Source organism: Pelodiscus sinensis, chromosome 22 (genome assembly GCF_049634645.1).
Source record: "Pelodiscus sinensis isolate JC-2024 chromosome 22, ASM4963464v1, whole genome shotgun sequence".
Lineage (NCBI taxonomy): Eukaryota > Metazoa > Chordata > Testudines > Trionychidae > Pelodiscus > Pelodiscus sinensis.
The window spans coordinates 21,703,207-21,719,881 of record NC_134732.1 but is presented as its reverse complement, the minus strand read 5'-3'; the positions used below and the strand labels follow the sequence as shown (position 1 = coordinate 21,719,881).

Below are 16,675 nucleotides of genomic sequence, written 5' to 3'. Positions count from 1 at the left end.
TGCAGGCGTTACATAATTTTGACACAGATACATTCTTACGGACACGTCTGCAGTTCCTGTGCAAAGCTCAGAAAGGCCATTTCAAAACTTTGAAAAAATGCCCCCGAAAAACAAACGATCTCTTTTGGTTCCTGGAAAAGACCGAGTAATTACTCGTGTTTAATAAGTCAAGGTTGGGAGGCTTCTTAGCCAATTATCAGCTAATTCATTAATTAGCTATAGCAATTATAGGCCCCAGACAAGATCAAACCCCACCATGCAAAAAATAGTTACAGCTTCTGCTCCGAAGAATTTCAAATTGGAACAGACATGAGAGAGGAAGGAAGGATTATGAGCCCCGTTTTGCAGATGAGGCCCCGAGGCATGGAGCGAGAAAGTGACTCACCAAAGTCACACAAGAAGTCTGCGACGGAGCCAAGACCAGCACACGAAATATCCTGAGCCCCAGCCCTGCCGTAAGCACAGGTCTCCCTCTGAGAACCACAGTCCGTTCTAAATGATGCCCTCCCTCCATTGATATATGTAGGGCAGGAGCCTGGACTTTGGAGTATGGCTTCGTGAAACACTCCGCTATCGTGGACGGATCTATTTCCACCACCACCCTCGGCCTCGCCGGGCTCCCCTTCCTGGCCAGTACATACTCCCAACCAGCGAGGGAGGTTAAAATGCATTTCATTCAGTAACCGTCTAACCGTTGAAAATTTCAGCGGCTCCACGGTTCCACGCAGGGCGGCAGGAGGCTCCCCGGGAGCTGGTGTGTGTGGGAAGCAGGCTTGTTACACATGGTCCTTCCCATTGAAACGGGGGTGTCTGCGGGGAGGGACGTCTTTGCCCGTCTTTTTTGTATCACAGTTTGAAACACGGTCGCTTGGGCCGCTCTCAGCCGGGCCCGGTGTACGGAGGAGGAATATAAATGTAGCACTTCCCTGGGGGGCTTTCCCTCCATGTCCCCAGGCAGCCCCTGGCAACTCGCACCACTGCACTCTCCTGCCCCTGAGCACGACTCTGTGTCCCTAAGCACTGGCTATGTGCGGCCTCGCTGGTTCCGTAGCTTGGAGCCAGACCTGGGAGTCGCGACGGCCTCGTAACACTCTCCAGATGAGCTTTTACAGCGATTACACCTTCCCCCCTTGACTGGGTCTGGGATCGAGTCATCAGGAAACGTGTGTAACCAATGTTATGAGAATGGAAAGGGGAGCATCTAGGTCAGGAGCAGGCAAGATACGGCCTGTGGGCCAGCACGCCAAGGCTCTGGATCCAGCCCACAGGATGCCCTGCTGGGACTTTCAGGAGCACAGCAGCCCCATGCCGCTTTAAGCAGATGGCTGCTCCCTGTGACTTTCTGCTCTGGGCACCAAGGAAATGGGGAGGCTTTGCGTGCTGCCCTACTCCCGGCAAAATCTCTCAGCTCCTATTGGCTGGAAATTGGCCAATGGGAGCTGAGAGATTTTGCTGGGGGGGGCAGTGTGTGAAGCCTTACCCTTCCCCCAGTGCCTGGAGCAAAGAGCCACAGAGAGCAGCCAGTCATTTTGAGCAGCCTGGGACTGCGGCAGGCCGGGAATCTGCCGCGGGGTCCTGCACTGCTGCTGGCTGGGAGCCACCTAGGTAAGCAGCTCCCAATCAGACCCTGCCTCTGGTACCCCATCCCTTCCCTCCCCACAAGTCTCTGCCCCAGGTCACCGCCCAAACCCTCTACACCCCCCCCCCCCCAGTCACAACTTCCTTCCAGAACTTGCACTCCCTCCTACACTCCTCCCGCAGTCAAGAATCCTCTCCTGCACCCATACCCCCTCCTGGACCCTGCACCCCAAGCCCCTGCCCCAGATCACGACCCTCTCCTTCATCCAAACTCCCTCTCAGACCCAACACTCCCTCCTGCACCCCAGTCCCTTACCACAAGCTCCCTTGTGACCCAACCTCCTTCCAGACCCCCACACCTGCTCCATATAAAAGTGCGGGCCTTGGCCACTCACTAAAATCTTGGAGTGCCCCCCCTCATTAAAAATTATTGCCCATCCCTGCCCTCGCTCCATGAGTCATATTCTACATTGATTTACACTGGGCAACTCCTCAGCAGCCAAGGGCCCTATGACATGAGTGCAGGATTATGCCCAGTGTCCTTTGGTTCTTACGGGATTTAGCTAGATGTGGAGAGCTGGCCTCTTGTTTTATGAAGCTCTCCTGAATTCCACAGCCACAACTGCCAACAGCCACTGCCGTGTCTCAGACGTTTACTATCTCACCGGGGAAACAGGACGTTATTTCCATCTAACCCACCCTCAGTATGTGATGCGGAGACGACAAAAGCAGGCACCGTGGGAGCCAACTTTCTCCTAGGACGGGAAGACTTTTAGCTCCTGTCCTATGGCATCAGAACGTTGTTTGCCCATAGATTGGAAGAAACATTTCACATGTGCCCTAGGATGCCACTGTTATGACAAGTCCAGCACTGGGCAGGTCGAGACATCTGATCTGCAAAGAATAATAGGATTAGCAGAGGTGTGAGAGCCCTGGGTGGGACAGTAGAGACCAGATGCTGCTGCGAGTTACAGATGCGCTGGGGGAGTTCGGGGGGAGACCTAGAACTGGAATATAAGGGGGCTGTGCTGCTGGGGATTCTCCTGCCGATAGAGACGTGGAGACATTCGAGTCAGGCTTGACAATGAACCGGCAGAGTGTGCAGAGGTCAGGGCTGAGAACAGAATCGTAAGATCATAGAACACTAGAAGTGGAAGGGACCTTGAGAAGTCAAGTCCAGCCCCTGCCCTCACGGCAGCACCAAGCACCATCTAGACCATCCCTGAGAGATGTCTATCCAACCTGCTCTGAAATATCTCCAGCGATGGAGATTCCACAAGCTCCCTAGGCAATTTAGTCCAGTGCTCAGGCAAAGGATGTTGTGGGTGAGACTGAGGAATGCAGGTGGAGTTGGGGGCAAGGCAGAGAGGGACGGGGGTAGAGGGGTGCTGTAGATTATGGCTGCGTGGGGTAGCTTTCTCCCTGATGTGTGTCCCAAGCAGCACATTGACCCTAGGAAAAGAGTCATAGAAACTGCAGATGTTCAAACCTGGGTCACTCATCCCACCCATTCCATGCCCTGTGCAGGATTTCTCCTGTCTTCTAGTGCATGATCCAACCTCGACGAAAAGGTCCTGGGTGCTGAGATTTCCACTCCTGGCCTCAGCCTGTTCTGCAGAGTGATTCGTATCTCGCTGCCAAGAGGTTTTGATGCATTTGAGCTAAAATTTTCACTTCCACCACTTCGTCCCAGTCCTCCTGATTCACCCCTCTCCCCGGGCCTCCTTACCATCCTTAACAAACCCTCTCCCCTGGCGTGCTTTACAGGAGACAAGTATCTCTACGTGGTTAGCCCCCTCTTAGCCAAGGGATTCCTGCTGCTGCCACAGTGCTGATCAGGCTTGAGTCGGAATGTTGTGTCCAGTTCTGGGTACCACATTTCAAGAAAGATGTGGAGACATTGGAGAAGGTCCAGAGAAGAGCAACCAGACTGATGAAAGGTCTAGAGAACAAGGACTATGAGGGAAGACTGAAAGAACTGGGCTTGTTTAGTTTGGAAAAGAGAAGATTGAGAGGGGACAGGATAGCGGTTTTCAGGTATCTAAACGGGTGTATCGAGGAGAAAACTTGTTCTTCCTGGCCTCTGAGGATAGAACAAGAAGCAATGGGCTTAAACTGCAGCAAGGGAGGTTTAGGTTGGACATTAGGAAAAAGTTCCTAACTGTCAGGGTAGTTAAACTCTGGAATAAATTGCCCAGGGAGGTTGTGGAATCTCTATCACTGGAGATATTTAAGAGCAGGTTGGACAGACGCCTGTCAGGGATGGTCTAGATGGTGCTTGGTCCTGCCATGAGGACAGGGGACTGGACTCGATGACCTCTCAAGGTCCCTTCCAGTGCTAGGATTCTATGATTCCTACTTTGCTCTCTTACCTTTTCCTTGAAAATCATTCCATCTGCCCCCTCAGTATTCAGTCTCGCTGCTTCTCCACTCTCCTAACTCACCAATATTTTGCTAGTGCCGAGGAACTGTGCACGATATGTCAGGCATGAATCCCAGGGAGAACGCTTCCTTTCTGCTGCATGATGAGAGGCTTGATCTCAAGCAGCCCCCAAATCAAATGGACCTTCTCCACTGCTTATCTTGCACTGCAAATGTATAGCTCATGCCCTTCTTCTACTGGCCCTCACTGATGCTTTTCATTGGCTCCCTTCCCCTGAATCTTTGATTCTGAATATTTTCCTTCAACATACGAACCTTCCTTTGTTATTTCTCTGTGCCTAGCCTGCACTTTGTCATTTTTCTGTCCTCACTGGTGTTTGGACCACAACCCTCACCTATGTAGGTAGCATCTGTGAATTTCATGAAGGTTCTGCAGGCCTCATCTTCTAGATACCGAATGCTTTAGCTGACCCAGGTCCAAACCTAACACCAACTCCTGTGACACTGCTCTGAAGGCTTCCTTAAAACTCCAGACGTTGCAGCTTATCATCACATTTTGTTTACGATCCACTGGCCCCCGACACTGCTCACTTCCAAGCCAACTGGAAAAAATGATGCAAGACACTAGCGTACCCTTCGCTGAAAGCCAGACATGAGACATCTACCATGCCTCCTCCCAGCAACACTCACTTTCCAATTTAGCTAAAAGTACATTTTTAAAAAAGCCAGCAAGCTGATCTGGCAAGATTTGTTCAGGAAAAAAAAAACAAGTTATCACAGTCCATTAGGAAAGAATAAAAGAAACCATAAAATCATCTGGCTATTGCAACATAACCACTCCTCCCCCGCCCCTTGGAAACATAAAAGCCCCATTCTCATGCCGAAGTCGTGTGTGTTTCGCTACACACACAAAAAAAGTTCCTTTGGCACTTGCCAGTGTCACGGTGCAGAAGCTATACGTTGTTGAGTTTGCTTGGTGCAGCTTCCTTTCCCCACAGTATTCTAGTTCTGTAGTAGGTCCTTGTAGCCTTGAAATGAGTGTAATATTCCTTTGGGCCTTACAAAGACCTCGATCCAAAAAGAGAACCACTGAAAGTTAACCACTTTACAAAGTAAATGAGAAACTAGTGACCTACATGCATGTGAGAGCAGTAATATGTAGCGTTTTATAGGACTTACTCAGTATTTTTAACCATCAAAGAGTGTTATAATTCTGTTAATGCGGTGTGGTAGGTTTTATGCTCGGGCAGGGAAACAGACAGGAAGACTCATTGAGTTTCTCATACCACTAGGCAAAATGCTCCTGGAGTTTTACAACAAATTATGAAACCAGATCTTGGGAGCGCTAAAAAAAAAGGTGCTAAGATAAATTGTGGTTCAGCTGCTATTTAATGCCTGTTTTTTTCCATAGCGGATTAGGCATTTGCGCTTCTTCTCTGAGGTAACAGAAGATTCACAGTTAGACTCCGAAGTTCCCCATGTCAAATGACTGACAGGTCTCGAGAACCAAGGTCTGCCTTGCCTCAGATCTATAGAAGCCAAAGAGAGAAGGGATGGGGTAGTGGCGCCTAGTGGCCGCCCACTGACCTGGAGGCGGAGGAACCCCTCCAGGAGGCCTACTCGCATATAGATAGTTATTCCCATGATTCAGTCAAAAGTCTCACAGGCTGTGTCTAGACTGGCCAGTTTTTCCAGAAAATCAGCCACTTTTCCGGAAAAACTTGCCAGCTGTCCACACTGGCCGCTTGAATTTCCGCAAAAGCACTGACTTCCTGCTGTAAGAAATCAGTGCTTCTTGCGGAAATACTATGCTGCTCCCGTTCAGGCAAAAGTCCTTTTGCGCAAAAGGGCCAGTGTAGACAGCTCAGATTTGTTTTCCACAAAAAAGCCCCGATCGCGAAAATGGCGATCGGGACTTTTTTGCGGAAAAGCGCGTCTAGATTGGCCACGGACGCTTTTCCACAAAAAGTGCTTTTGCGGAAAAGCATCCGTGCCAATCTAGACACTCTTTTCCGAAAATGCTTTTAACGGAAAACTTTTCTGTTAAAAGCATTTCCGGAAAATCATGCCAGTCTAGACGTAGCCACGGTGTTTGCTCCATGCTGATTTCCTCTTAATGTCAAAACAACGAGAAGTCCTTTGGCACCTTATAGACAAACAGATTTATTGGATCATAAGCTTTCGTGGGCAAAGACCCACTTCGTCAGATGAAAAGTGGGTCTTTGTCCACAAAAGCTTATGCTCCAATAAATCTTTTAGTCTATAAGGTGCCAGAGGACTTCTCGTTATTTATGCAGATTCAGACTAACACAGCGACCCCTCTGATAATTGTCTTACAGTCAAGTTATCATTCAGTGATGTAACAGGGCTGCATTTTCGGGGCTCGACAGTTACAATTTTCAAATTGGAGCATGGTCTTAGAAAATCTCTCATCGAGTTTCCACCTTCCTCCCACCTGACTTCACCAATATTTATCCCGCATGGAGATTTTTCTCTCCTCTGCTGGGGCCAGATCTTCAGCTGGTGACCCTCCCCGTTGCTTCATTGAAGTCAACAGAGTGGTGAGCATTTACATCGGAGGAGGGTCTGACCCGCAGCGTAACGAATGCCTGCTCACTGAATTCTTGCCAAAGTTCTCCTCGTTCTCCATGCATGGGACGATACTGATCTCATCTCTTGCCATTTTTAAATTCAGGATGCACAGGACGCATGCTGTAGAGGTCACATTTCTACAGGCCAATATTTGCAACCGCTTACAAGCCACGACTTGATCGATGCGGAGACGTTAAACAATAAATACATGCTGCCTGATTGACACAACCCCCTGGAAAAGCTAAGACCATGTTCCAATTTGAAAACTGTAACTAGAAGGAAAATTAGAACTAAAATGCTTTAACAACTAACTTTTACCATTTTTTTTAAATGGATAAAAATGGAAAAATACTTTAGGCATTAATTTAAAACCCTGAAATATAACCTTGAAATTTAGCCAAAATAAATCTTGAATTTTTTCAGAGAAAAACAAAACTCCCAGACTTTATATAGCCTATTTGTGTATTGCTTAGCTAAGAAAATCTGTGACATATAAAAAGTTAATCGGCACTTTATCAATGAACCTGGAATGAACCTCATTTAGGTGGAAGAAACTGGGTTCGTCACTGTCCTCTCAGGTTTTTCATGGCCTCTTCTAAGAACAGATAGGACTGCGCAGCTCACTCCCTTCTCCCACGCTGCAAGCGTTGAACTATGTTGCTTCGGAAGTGAGCGTTTTTGATTCCTTAGGGCTGGCTGTCCTGCTCCTGAAGTGTGAAGCTGTGGAAACTGTCACGTGGAGCTGAGCAGGAGGGGACAGATCAACTCATATGAGCTGACCACCAAATGTCCAGCCTGCCAGACATGATCTCCCTTTGCTAAAGTGAGGCAAAGTTAGGTCAGGGGAGTCACACCCGCACCCCGGCCTTTCCCTACAACGGCATGCAGAGAGCTACAGCTAAGTGCCGCCCATAGGGGTTCCCGCCGCTGCCCATGTGCACTTTGTGGGACCTCCACACTCACAGAGGTGAGGGGTCAGGGTAGGAGGAAGCCAGATTTAGCTCCACAAGCGGGTTGCTTTGTCTCGTCTCCTTTACCCGCTAAAACCCATGGGCTTGCTTTGGTGGGATGGGATGGAATCTGGCCCATAGCAAATCGCCCACTCGCCAGTGTATTTATCCAGCCAGGTTTGGCTGGCCCCCACTCTTGCAATTTGCTCCGTTTCTTTGATTTCATCTCCACTCTGAGGTAATTCTAGGCTCCTGCCATGAATGGAACCCTCGCTCTGTAGTGCCTTGGAAACATCAGTGTCCTATTTAAGAATCAAATCGCGTGAGGCAAAGGCACAGAAAGTCCAGGACGTCATTCCTTCTCGGCCCTTTAACGTCTATTTCGCCTCCCGCGCGCGCGTCACCTCGCTCTTTCTTTTTATGCTGACCAGCTGTGCAGGGGGGAAACATTTAAAAAGTAAATTAAAAAAATGAACCCAGCCTGCGTTCAGCAAACCCTCCCTGAGAGACAATTGCCAACTCTACGCAAAAGCAGCAAAGCCGCCAATGAAAAAGCCCGGGTGCAGAGGTAGAGGGTGAGGGTGAAGGAAGGGCTTACCCAGGTAGGGAGCAACTTCAATTCCCATGGCAACGGAGCAGTGCTCTGCCATTATCTTACTCTGCAGTAATTCTTGTAGGATCAACTGCTTCCTCCTCCTCCCCCCCCCCGCCACCTGTTCCCATCACTCTTTCAGGCTGTAGCAGTAGGCAGGAGGTTCTTAAAATATCCCAGTAAAGCCAAAGCCTGCAGGACTCCTCCAAGCACAGCATCCATTGGACCAGCCTCTCCTCTCTGTTCCACCAGGGCAGCCATCTTGATGGAGATGGGCTTCCCCTCGTTCACAGGAGAATGCAGCACGCCCAGGGTGTTTGCCTGTGAAATGAGTCGCCGGTCCCCTGCTCACCTATATGCCCAGGGCCTTCCTGGAGAGGCGGTGTATAGGAGGGGAGGTAGCCCTCTCTGAAGCTTGCTTTCCCTTCCCCCTCAACGGCAGCCCCTCTCCAGGGTGCTGGCTCCTTGGAATTGGAGCTAGCTAGATTCCTCTGGATTAATCTCCTCCCACCTAACCTGCCAGGGGAAACGTGTGGACGTCTGTACGCGCAGGGCTGGACCGAGCCATTCCGGCGCCTTGGGCAGACAATTTAATTGCGTCCCAGGTTAGGGGAGGGCGCAGCATGGCCCCGCCCCCGTCCGGCGCGTGGGGGAGGGCGCGTGGAGCTAGCAGCGGCAGGATGCATGTGCCGGGTCCGGAGCAGCCCGGTTATCGCTGCTGGCGCACAGCCCAGGGCCGCCCGGGGCAGGCCAAGCCTGGCCGTGCAGGGTCCCGTGGCCACAGGGGGAAGGGCGCTGCTGGCTGGTGCTGCGGGGGTTAATGCGGCCCCCACCCCGGGGCGGCCGCTGCACAGTAGCTGCTGGGAGCTGCTGCAGCCCACGATCCGGGAGCCCGGCGTGTGGCGCCTGATGGCAGCTATAAGGGGCACTGTGCACCCCTTACAGCTGCCATCAGGCTCCCCCCATAAGTTGGCATCCCAGGCAGCTGCCCGACTAGTCCATGCCTTAATCCGGCCCTGTGTACGCGGTCAGTCCTGACTGCAGCTGGGTCCCTGCCACAGTGCTGAACAAAACTGAGACAGAAGCAACATGAGACCCTTTGTCGTTTTCCTAGATTTCTATTTCCATAGAAAGACACAGAACGTTTTTTACCATGCAAACCTTATTGTCGGAAATAAAAATGTTCCACGTTGGATAATCCCCTCCTGCCCACCAATTTCCACCCAGGAGGAAAAGACGACCCTGTCATTAAGGTGCTGGAATGGGACTCTGGAAAACATTTGGGATTCAGTTCTCAACTCTGCCACTGACCTCGTGTGTGACTTGGGACAAGTCATTTCATCTCTTTGTGCCTCGATTCCCCAACTGCAAAAGGAGGCTCACAACACTTCCTTTCCCCACTAGGGATCCAGCTCATTGAGATGTTCAGCTCTTGAGGACAGAGGCTGTCTGTTCGTATGTGTCTGTGCAGTGCCAAACAGACCAGTAGCCTCATTTTGGCCGGGGCATTTGGGTCTACCACCATATACACAAACAAGATGGGGGCTGAACTGGGGCTGTAAACAAATGGCTAATTCAGGCCTCTCCCCCATTTTTTAAAACCAGCTCACAATTTTTTAGAAGAGTCATTAGCTTTATTTAGGAAATAAATAAGCAGCATGAAAATATGGACGGCTGATGTAAAAACTCCAATGAAAAGTTACAAAGGTTATTGCAAAGAGTAATTTTTTCACACACTACTTCACAGTGGTCATATGGACAAATACCTTTTCTGCTCATAAAAGAACATTTTTAACATGCTTGCATAATATTAAACCTAGACCAGAGAACAAGAGCACCCATCTCCTTTGAGAGTTTAGACAGTTATTTGTCTGTAGTTCTGGAAATCTGATATGTCATTACAACTAATTACTGAAAAGGGCACTGCCAAGATATAAACACAGGGATTAGAAAAAATCCAGCCCTACGTCAGCAAAAACACTTTAGCTTATTAACAGTAAAGGGACTTGTCAGCATTTCTGCTGCATGTCTAGCTCTGGTTTGCATTTCACTCAGCTTGCACAATAAAGGCAGACTAACAATTTCACCTGTTCCTCACAAATCAGACACAGCATTAGGGTATTTGGGCAGCCAGGACTGCATGGGAAAATATTCTGGCATGCAAAAAGTTTTTTTCGATTAAAATGAATAAAACAGTTTAATGAGACCGTTTCACTCTTCTGGGCCCTGATTCTGGAAGCTAATCTAATTCAGGATGCGGGGCTGTATTATCAACTTTGTGCCCAAACTCACCTGTTAGGATGATGACAGCATCTCTTTAAATATTTAGTTTTGCATCTGAATGATCTGATGCCCATTTTCTGTAAGGAGTGAACTTTAATTTCCATTTCTATAAAAAGAAATGGCTCAGATTTTCCTCACAATACTACCGCAAGTTATTTTAATTACAACTCACAACCATTTTTTCTGCCACCCTTCTGTTTTGTTCCTAAGCACTACCAAAAATTCAGCACTTATAAGCAATATTTTAAAGTCCATATTTTAAAATAATTCTGTCAGGCAGACTCAGTCCTTTTAAATTCCATGTAAAACAATGCTGGCCCGTTTATTGTGAATGAAACAAGCTATTCCACAATGGCTCCAGAATGTCTTTAACCTTATACCTAGGGCCCTACCAAATTCACGGACCATTTTGGTCAATTTCACAATCCTAGGATTTTAAAAATAGTAAATTTCATTATTTCAGGATATTTCAATCTGAAATTTCACAATGTTGTAATTGTAGTGATCCTGACCCAAAAAGAAGTGTGTGTGTGTTTGGAGGGGGGGAGATTCTTGTGAACTATGGATGTGATACTGGTACTTTTCAGCACTACTGCTGGAGGAAATGTTGCCTTAAGAGCTGGGCAGCTGGAGAGCAGCAGCCACTGGTCAAGAGCCCAGCTCTGAAGGCAGAGCCGCCACTAGCAACAGAGCAAGATGGCATATTATGATATTGCCACCCTTATGCTCTGGCCACCCAGCTCTGAAGGAAGCACAGAAGTAAGGGTGGCAATTCTGTAACCACCCCACCCCCCAATAACCTTGTAACCCCTCTGCACTTCCCTTTTGGGTCAGGATTCTCAAATTGAGAAATGCTGGTCACCCCCGTGAAATCTGTATAGTACAGAGTAAAAGCACACAAAAGACCAGATTTCAAGGTCCATTACATATTTTTCATGGCTGTGTATTTGGTAGGCCCCCACTTATACGTCACATTGAAGCACTTTAATCTACTAAATACAGATTTCTCTGTGGAACTCATTCACTAGTTTATCTGATAAACAACTGGCAACTTCCATGCACTCCAAGTGCGGAGATGCTACTTACCATGTGCAACTTGTCACAAAGAAGTGGAGGTTGCAAAGAGTCACCATGAAAATACTCTCTGGAGTTTTTTAAAGGCTATCGTCTGATGTGCTTTGGCACTTTACTTTCTTTAGTCCAGTCAAAGACCTATTGTCCTCGTAATAAACATTCATAATGCTCGTCAATGTTAAGGGCTGTTATGACCCAACATGTAAGAGTGCATTTCATATCACTGTAGGGCTCAAAGGACCTTCGAGGAGTCATCTAATTCCCCATCCCCCTCGGCTAAGGCAGGACTAAGTGTTGCTAGAGCGCTCTGACTGAAGTCTGTCAACATGGTCTTAACTATTTCCAAGAACAGAAATTCTAGTAACCTGTTCCAGTGGTTAACTATCCTTCACTTCACTTCACTTCACTTCACTTCACTGGTATTGTAAATAATGCAGTGTTTAATAAGGCTTATTACATTGCTCTTTAGGATCCCTTTAGTAGAGACGTGACTTGCAGAGTTCAGAGTCAGCAGTAGAAAAGATCATTAGTTTAACTATAGTCCCGAATCCTTCTCATGCAAAATTGTTCACTAGGAAGTAATGGTAAATGCTAGTTTCCAGCGTCTCAAGCAATAGGGTTTTGATAGGCTTCTCTTTCTCCCTTGTGGCCCAATGCCCATCATTCTTTAAAGATTTCAAATTCAATGGCAGTTCTTTGGAACTGCCCTGGAGTATTCCAATATTTTCCTTCACATTTCTCCTAAATCCCTGCCCATTAAATTTCCCATGAAAAAAAGGTTACATGATGTCAGAAAGATTTTCCCAACACTTCTGACGTATGCAATAAAAGTTAATTTCCAGAGCCGAGCGGACGTGGGAAGCAGCCTCTGTCTCAAGCAGACTCCTTCGCTGTGGCACCAAGAGGATCTCTTGCAGTGTCTGGGCTTTTAAACAATTTGTCTGGGGCAGGAGTTTCCACTGCAATCTGGAGAGAGCATCAATCCAAAAACAAGTCACTGCCCTGCAACCTACTGGAGAATCGCAGTCTCTCTCTTTCTCATTTCATACGGGATTGTCTTTTCTGTTTTCCCTGACCAACTGCTACTCTGTTCTTCCTTCCTGGGTGTTTTGTTCCATTCTTCTTCCTTCCTGGGTGTTTTGTTCCATTCTCCTCAGCGTCCATTATTCAATTTGCTCTTAACAGGGCACTAACAGTCGCTGGGAGACGCTCTCGGAGCCCATAGCAGGATTGATTCAAATGGTTAAAGGGTTCAAAATCCCTCTCAGTGGCCCACTGAGGCTGCTCAGCCGATGGGACCCTGTAAACACTTAAGCACATGAGTAACTTTACTCACGAGTACTCCCATAGATTTCAAAGGGGACACTCATGCAAAGTTACTCACAAGTCCAAAGTGCTTAGATACTATAGTGAGCGGTGCTATAGAAAATCTTAAGACAGGGGTGGGGGGAACCTTTCTTGGGTTGCGGGCGGTTGAAAAATCAGTCAGAGGCCAGGGGTTGTGGGGAGGTGGCGGGGGGGGGGGTGTCAGTGTGGGCTCCCCGATGCTGGGGGAGGCCCTAAGACTTGGGGGCAGATCCAGGCAACCCAGGGGGTGCATCCAGCCTCTGGGCCTTAGGTTCCCCACCCCTGCCTTAAGATAAACAGGCTGCAATGCTAGCATGGTTCTGGCTGGGTGTTCAGGCACTTATGGAACAAAAGCAAAAAGAGCCGCACTGATCCCACCCAGCATGGCCCGTAAGAAGGGAAAGCAGGTGCTGATGAGGCAACGAGGTTGAGGGAGCACGGATGGAGAACAAATGGTCTAGAGACAAAGGGGGTGTCTGTAGCTTTCTCTCTGGGATAGAGGGTTGTATTTCACTACTATATACATATTATATAACAGTTCCCAGCCTTTCCAGCGTTGCAGGTTTTTTATTCATTTCTTAGCTTTATTTAAAAAAATAAATGCCACACACTTTTCTCGTGAACGTTTCCACCGCGGCGTCTTTACAACTGCTGTGACCCAGAGGAAGTTCCCACGATCAAAGCACATTTAAAAAAAAAAAAAAAAAACCAAAGAAAAAAGACAAAATAAATAAATATTGCACAATAAACTCACGTGCTTTGGAGTTTTAGAAAGAGCTCAGGCACTTAAAAAAAAACCCACCGACACAACCTATCTGTGACTTGAGCTCATGGATGTAGGGTTCTTGATGCAAGTAGGACTGCGTTGAGGCTCACGATGGGAACTCCCTCTTCTCACCTACTAGAGTCAAGCTCTTCCCTTTAGTAAGAGCAATGAATGAATGCATCGTAATGAATCAAGAGACACAATACAATCTGGCTGAATCCAACAATCACATGGCTAATGTGAAAGAATATTTATGCAGTGTATATAAAATCCACCCCAATCATATCATCCAGCGTAAAGAATTCAAGTTATGAATGTTCAGCCACAACCCACTCCTTTCAACGTTACACACCCATTCATGCATCTGTGTGTGTGACTGATCGGAAAATCTGAATCCCAATGCAGAAAGAATTTAGATCTTTGGAGAGCATACAGCACGCTCATTTCTCTCCATAGGGGTGGAGTTAAGGCTAAGCCTTCACCGCTTCCTTTCCAGAAATCTGTCAACCACAGGAGCACTGGGAAGGAGCAGGGACTATGCTCCACTGGGAATCTGGCCAGCCCTTTGGACATGTGTGTGTGTGGGAGGAAGGGAAAGGCCTAAACCGGCAGAAAGAGGTTTGCTCCTTCTACCAACCCCCCACATGCACCTGCACTAGGACTGACGAGAATCTGTCCCTCAGTTTGGAACTCAAGAGTATCAACTGGGTTTTTTTTAAAACACTATTTTGGAAATTTGCAACAACATAGGTCTGGGCACTTGTACTGATGCCAGGAGGCGACATGCTTAATTAACACTCTATGGAGAAAGTAAACACAATAGGTAGATATGCAGCAAGTGTAGATGACTTTATCTGCAAGGATCCGACTTGCTAGATTTTGAGTAGGCATGAAAATACACGCAAGGATTCATGTTGACGGCTCCCCCTAGGCAGACTTTGAAGGGGTTACATGGGTGTATTGGCAAGTACCCTTATCCCAGGGTTTATGAATTTGTTTCTATAATACACTTAAGGAAAAGTGTGTCTTCTTTGACATAGGCATATTTGGGTGACTGTAATTTGCACAAAGGGAGGAACATGGGACAGCCACTTGCAACGTTCATGTCGCTCGCTGGCCTTTGAAATGAAGCAGAAGTCAGATCTGGACGAAAAGCATCGATTACATGCTCTCTGTTGTTTTGGTCAAGCATCATAAATGTGACCTGAAAGATAATCGAGGGAAGAAAGGCACAATCATGATTTTTTTGCATTTCGAAACTAACAAAAATCCAAGACACAAAAGCATTCGGGCTCAGTGCATTTTGACAAGTGCAAGTGTGCTGCAAAACACAGCTGGATGCTCTATCGAAAACTAAACACAAACTAAAACGAAAGTTTCCCAGCTGGCAAGGTCAACTACTGAGAACAAAGGAGATTATAAGGGTTCCCAGATCAAGTGTTTAAAACTTCGCCACTTGTAAAATAAAATGAAGTCAAAAATTCTGTCTAGATGGAGAATTACATAGGGCAATGTTTTCCCTCTCCCCCTCTGTCCTGACAATTTAAACAATAACCCATGAGTTGTGTTAAGACTGTTAAATTAACTCTATTACTGTCATTTGGCTTTGAATTAGACAGCTCAACTTACTGTTTATGAACATGCAGGAAGGATGAACAAAATAAATATCAGTCTAGAATTTCCCCGGCTCATTATAACTTTTATTAACTTACTGTCATTTGGTTTGTCTTATAAAATATAAAACCACCTTTTAAAAGTGATATGGATTAGGAACTTTGAGTCTCTTTGGCTGGTTGGTTAGCACAATAACTATTTATAGAATAGGCTTACAAACTATTGCCTCAAGACAATCGATGTTAAAACAGGGATCAGAACCTCATTAAACTTTTTCTCTCTTTCCTTTAATTTATTGTTGCTTATCATCAAGCTACGTGTGCAACTGGGGAAAATAAGACACAGAGTAGATAGCCCAAGGAAGTCTATGGCACAGATGGAATCAGAATGCAAATCTTCTGAAGCCAACGCTATGCTTTAACCACTACGCCATACTTCCTTTCTAAATTCTGTACTCTCTCAGGGTATGTCTACACTACCCTCCTAGTTCGAACTAGGAGGGTAATGTATGCATACCGCACTTGCTAATGAAGCCCGGGATTTGAATTTCCCGGGCTTCATTAGCATAAGCGGGGAGCCGCCATTTTTAAATCCCCGCTGCTTCGAACCCCGTGTAGCGCGGCTACACAGGGCTCGAACTAGGTAGTTCGGACTAGGGTGCCTATTCCGAACTACCGGTACTCCTCGTTTCACGAGGAGTAACGGTAGTTCGGAATAGGACCCTAGTCCGAACTACCTAGTTCGAGCCCCGTGTAGCCGCGCTACACGGGGTTCGAAGCAGCGGGGATTTAAAAATGGCGGCTCCCCGCTTATGCTAATGAAGCCCGGGAAATTCAAATCCCGGGCTTCATTAGCAAGTGCGGTATGCATACATTACCCCGCTAGTTCGAACTAGCGGGGTAGTGTAGACATACCCTCAGTATTTGGAGATATAGTAATAACAACAGGCTTTGGCTTAATCCCAGACAAAGTGTTCGCTCTAATAAACCCAGAGTTTCAAGATATATTTGAGATTCTGGGTTCTTGCATGTGTTACAGAGCAGAGACGTGAAATCTCAAGAGGAGCAATTCCCTCTGTGTACCATCCCAGCCTATGGAAAGCTGAATTCTGCCCCTGGATTGGAGCATGGCTTCTTGTGATCAGAGAGGGGGATGGAGCAATGCTTCAGCTCCACTGGGCCCAATGGAAAAACTATGTTTGACATTTGTGGGAACAGGATTGGGCTTACAGCATGGGATCAGGAGGGAAGGCTGCTTTACCCATAAACGCATAAGAACACCCAACCTGGGTCAGACCAAAGGTCCATCTATCCCACTATCCTGTCTTCTGACAATGGAAGTGCCAGGTGCCCCAGAGGGAATGAACAGAAACAGGTACTCAAGTGACCCATCCCCTGTCACCCACTCCCAGCTTCTGACAAACAGAGACTAGGGATACCATTCCTACCCATCCTGGCTAATAGCCCTTGATGGATCTATCCTCCATGAATTTATCTA

General features: G+C 47.3%; 1 protein-coding gene across 15 annotated transcripts in view; it reads right to left on the bottom strand.

The window, feature by feature from the left end:
* Positions 1-9,717: 9,717 nt before the first annotated feature.
* The window catches only part of TRAF1 (TNF receptor associated factor 1), a 78,648-nt gene continuing 71,690 nt past the window's right edge, over positions 9,718-16,675 (bottom strand). For 10 of the 15 annotated variants that reach the window (XM_075905479.1, XM_075905480.1, XM_075905482.1 and 7 more), the window contains one exon: positions 9,724-14,768. In XM_075905479.1, coding sequence (XP_075761594.1) covers positions 14,550-14,768 — 219 coding nt within the window. In that variant the 3' untranslated portion in view covers positions 9,724-14,549. Of the gene's footprint in view, positions 14,769-16,675 lie in introns of all 15 variants that reach the window. The other 5 variants (XM_075905476.1, XM_075905477.1, XM_075905486.1 and 2 more) reach the window with 3 other exon arrangements.